Source organism: Engystomops pustulosus, chromosome 7 (genome assembly GCF_040894005.1).
Source record: "Engystomops pustulosus chromosome 7, aEngPut4.maternal, whole genome shotgun sequence".
Classification (NCBI taxonomy): domain Eukaryota; kingdom Metazoa; phylum Chordata; class Amphibia; order Anura; family Leptodactylidae; genus Engystomops; species Engystomops pustulosus.
The window spans coordinates 6531913-6535698 of NC_092417.1; the positions used below are offsets into that span (position 1 = coordinate 6531913).

At 51.9% G+C, this 3786-nt stretch overlaps 1 protein-coding gene across 1 annotated transcript; it reads left to right on the plus strand.

Annotated features, from left to right (window-relative positions):
* Positions 1-1070: 1070 nt before the first annotated feature.
* LOC140068644 (ras-related and estrogen-regulated growth inhibitor-like protein) lies at positions 1071-3403 on the plus strand. Its single transcript, XM_072114031.1, has 4 exons — positions 1071-1375; positions 1936-1989; positions 2156-2232; positions 2824-3403. Exons 1-4 carry the CDS (start codon positions 1156-1158, stop codon positions 3235-3237), a joined length of 765 nt encoding a protein of 254 aa, XP_071970132.1. The 5' UTR covers positions 1071-1155; the 3' UTR covers positions 3238-3403.
* The last annotated feature ends 383 nt before the right edge of the window (positions 3404-3786 follow it).

Sequence of the window (3786 nt, forward strand, 5' to 3'; positions counted from 1 at the left end):
TGTCTGTCTGTCTGTATCTGTCTGTCTGTCTGTATCTGTCTGTCTGTCTGTATCTGTCTGTCTGTCTGTATCTGTCTGTCTGTATCTGTCTGTCTGTATCTGTCTGTGTCTGTCTGTCTGTCTGTATCTGTCTGTCTGTATCTGTCTGTCTGTATCTGTCTGTCTGTATCTGTCTGTCTGTATCTGTCTGTCTGTATCTGTCTGTGTCTGTCTGTCTGTCTGTCTGTCTGTCTGTCTGTCTGTCTGTCTGTCTGTCTGTCTGTCTGTCTGTCTGTCTGTATCTGTCTGTCTGTATCTATCTGTCTGTATCTGTCTGTCTGTATCATCTATCTATCTATCTATGATTCAGGGCTGGGGTGATGTAGATGTGATTGGGGGCTGGGGGGATGTAGATGTGATTGGGGGCTGGGGGGATGTAGATGTGATTGGGGGCTGGGGTGATGTAGATGTGATTGGGGGCTGGGGGGATGTAGATGTGATTGGGGGCTGGGGGGATGTAGATGTGATTGGGGGCTGGGGGGATGTAGATGTGATTCAGGGCTGGGGGGATGTAGATGTGATTGGGGGCTGGGGGGATGTAGATGTGATTGGGGGCTGGGGGGATGTAGATGTGATTGGGGGCTGGGGGGATGTAGATGTGATTCGGGGCTGGGGGATATAGATGTGATTCGGGGCTGGGGGATATAGATGTGATTCGGGGCTGGGGGGATGTAGATGTGATTCGGGGCTGGGGGGGATGTAGATGTGATTGGGGGCTGGGGGGATGTAGATGTGATTGGGGGCTGGGGGGATGTAGATGTGATTGGGGGCTGGGGGGATGTAGATGTGATTGGGGGCTGGGGGGGATGTAGATGTGATTCAGGGCTGGGGGGATGTAGATGTGATTCGGGGCTGGGGGGATGTAGATGTGATTCGGGGCTGGGGGGATGTAGATGTGATTCGGGGCTGGGGGGGATGTAGATGTGATTGGGGGCTGGGGGGATGTAGATGTGATTGGGGGCTGGGGGGATGTAGATGTGATTGGGGGCTGGGGGGATGTAGATGTGATTGGGGGCTGGGGGGATATAGATGTGATCCGGGGCTGGGGGATGTGACTGCTGACACCTGATGACCCCCTGCGGCTGCTCTGCTTTGGTCCTGTAAACATCTCTCCTGATGAGGTGTGTGGGGATTGGCTGGAGCAGTGTCAGGCCCCGCCCCTGGCTGTATATAAGGCCGTGTCTCTGCCGTCTCCTCTCACTCTCTCGGGATATTATGGTGGTTCACGTCAGCAGCAGCCTCCAGCCGCTCACCAAGATGTCAGAGCTCGGCCACCAGCAGCCAAAGGTGGAAGCCAACATCCTGGTGCTGGGAGCCGAGAACGTGGGCAAATCCGGTAGGTGCACCTTATAATCTACACCTTATAATCTACACCTTATAATCTACACCTTATAATCTACACCTTATAATCCACACCTTATAATCCACACCTTATAATCCACACTTTATAATCCACACTTTATAATCTACACTTTATAATCTACACTTTATAATCTACACTTTATAATCTACACTTTATAATCTACACCTTATAATCTACACCTTATAATCCACAAGCACATAATCGCTTGTCTTCTTCTTTTTGTTCGTTTATCCCTGCTATGATGGTCCTGCGCTCCCTGTATTCTCTCTGCTGCTGTAACACTGGGAATAATAATCCCCCATTATCTTATTATGTACAGTCTGGGGGGGGGCACCTTATAATGTACAGTGGGGGGGGGGAGCACCTTATAATGTACAGTCTGGGGGGGGAGCACCTTATAATGTACAGTGGGGGGGCACCCTATAATGTACAGTGGGGGGGGGGGGAACCTTATAATGTACAGTGTGTGGGTCACTTGATGATACATGCAGTTGCTGGTTCTGTATGTGACCCGTCTCCTCTTCTATCCTCAGCGCTGACCGTGCGATTCCTGACCCGGAGATTCATTGGAGAATATGTGGCCACAGGTGAGAGAGCGACCCGTGTCATAGTGTACTGTCTACTCCCCCCTCCCCATGTATTATACTCCCCTCCCCATGTATTAGTGTATTATACTCTCCCTCCCCCATGTATTATACTCTTCCCCCCCCCCCCCCATGTATAATACTCACCCCTCGTCCTTCTATATTACAGAATCCATCTACACTCACAATGTGGTGGTAGACGGCAGAGAGACCTTCTTCAGCATCTGGGACTCTGTATGTCCACAGGTAAGTCACCAATTATACCTGCAGAGCATCGCACCACTCACCTCTACATAACTACAGAGCATCCCTCCCCTATCTCCTGATACATAGTGATATATCCTGCAGCTTATTACACCCCTGAACACTCTAGAGATGTGCAGAGCATCGCTCCACTACCCCCTGATACATAGTGATATCTCCTGCAGAGCATTGCTCCTCTACCTCCTGATACATAGTGATATATCCTGCAGATTATTACACCCCTGACCTCTCTAGAGATCTGCAGAGCATCACTCCACTGATGCATAGCGATCAATCCTGCAGATTATTACACCCCTGACCTCTCTAGAGATCTGCAGAGTATCGCTCCTCTCCCTCCTGATACATAGTGATATCTCCTGCAGATTATTACACCCCTGACCTCTCTAGAAATCTGCAGAGCATCGCTCCCCTACCTCCTGATACATAGTGATATCTCCTGCAGATTATTACACCCCTGACCTCTATAGAGACCTGCAGAGCATCGCTCCCCTCCCTCCTGATACATAGTGATATATCCTACAGATTATTACTCCCGCAGACCTGTAACCCCCTCTCCTCCGGTTCTCCCCGCAGAGCCCCAGCTTGGAGACGTGTGTCAGTGAGGAGCAGTTGCGTTGGGCGGACGGCTTTGTCCTGGTGTATAGTATCTGTGACCGCGCCAGCTTCCAGGTGGTGCGGCAGCAGCTGCAGAGGATCCGCCGGGTGAGGAAGCGCCAGGGCTCGGCTCCCGTCATCATTGTGGGCAACAAGCGAGACCTGCAGCACCGGCGAGAGGTCTCCAGCGAGGAGGGGCGGCTGCTGGCTATCTCCGCACACTGCGACTTCTTTGAGATCTCGGCGGCGGAGACCTATCACGGCTCGCTGGTCGTCTTCCACCAACTCCTGGAGACGGTGCGTGAGACCCGCAGCGCCAGCAAGAAGAGCGCCGGCATCAAGGGCATCGTCCGCAGCATGTCCGCCGTCTTCGGGAGGAAGAGGACCGAGTGATGGACTTGGATGCTGGTCCATGGACTGTTCACTACTGAGCATGAAGGGGTCACGGCCCCGCCCCCTTTTCGAGGGTTGTTCCATTGCCCTGTGCCTGGGCTCAGTGGAATTCGGACTATTACATGACGTGATGAGAGGGTCAGTGCTGGCACGGGGCACCGCCACACCCTAAAGGCGCAGACACCCCACAATGCACTGGGGGCGGATCTTAAAGGGCTAGCTCTAATTTATTTATTGCAAGGGGGGGGGGGTTGTATTAGGAGCGACATTTGCACTATATGGGGGAACGGGGTCCCACTCTGCGTTCTACCTTGTCTTCTATACCGCTCCTACAACGGACTTGATATGGTGGCGCCCCCCACCCCGTGATGGACACTAGGGGTATTGCACAATGGATTGTTAACCCTTCGTGCCTGCTCATTTCTGCGGAGGCTGTGGATATATATAAATCTGTATATACTGAGAGGAGGCGTGTCTATGAGAAGTGGGAGGAGCCCATGAATGTTTACATGAATATATTTATTTTTTTATACTTTTGTTTTTTGGAAA

What these genes read in the sequence shown, in the direction of transcription:
- LOC140068644 (XM_072114031.1), top strand. Translation starts at nt 1,156, where the DNA reads ATGAGGTGTGTGGGGATTGGCTGGAGCAGTGTCAGGCCCCGCCCCTGG. An exon ending in TGGAGAATATGTGGCCACAG is followed by an intron (nt 1,990 to 2,155) that starts GTGAGAGAGCGA and finishes TCTATATTACAG; the next exon opens with AATCCATCTACACTCACAAT. An exon ending in GGGACTCTGTATGTCCACAG is followed by an intron (nt 2,233 to 2,823) that starts GTAAGTCACCAA and finishes TTCTCCCCGCAG; the next exon opens with AGCCCCAGCTTGGAGACGTG.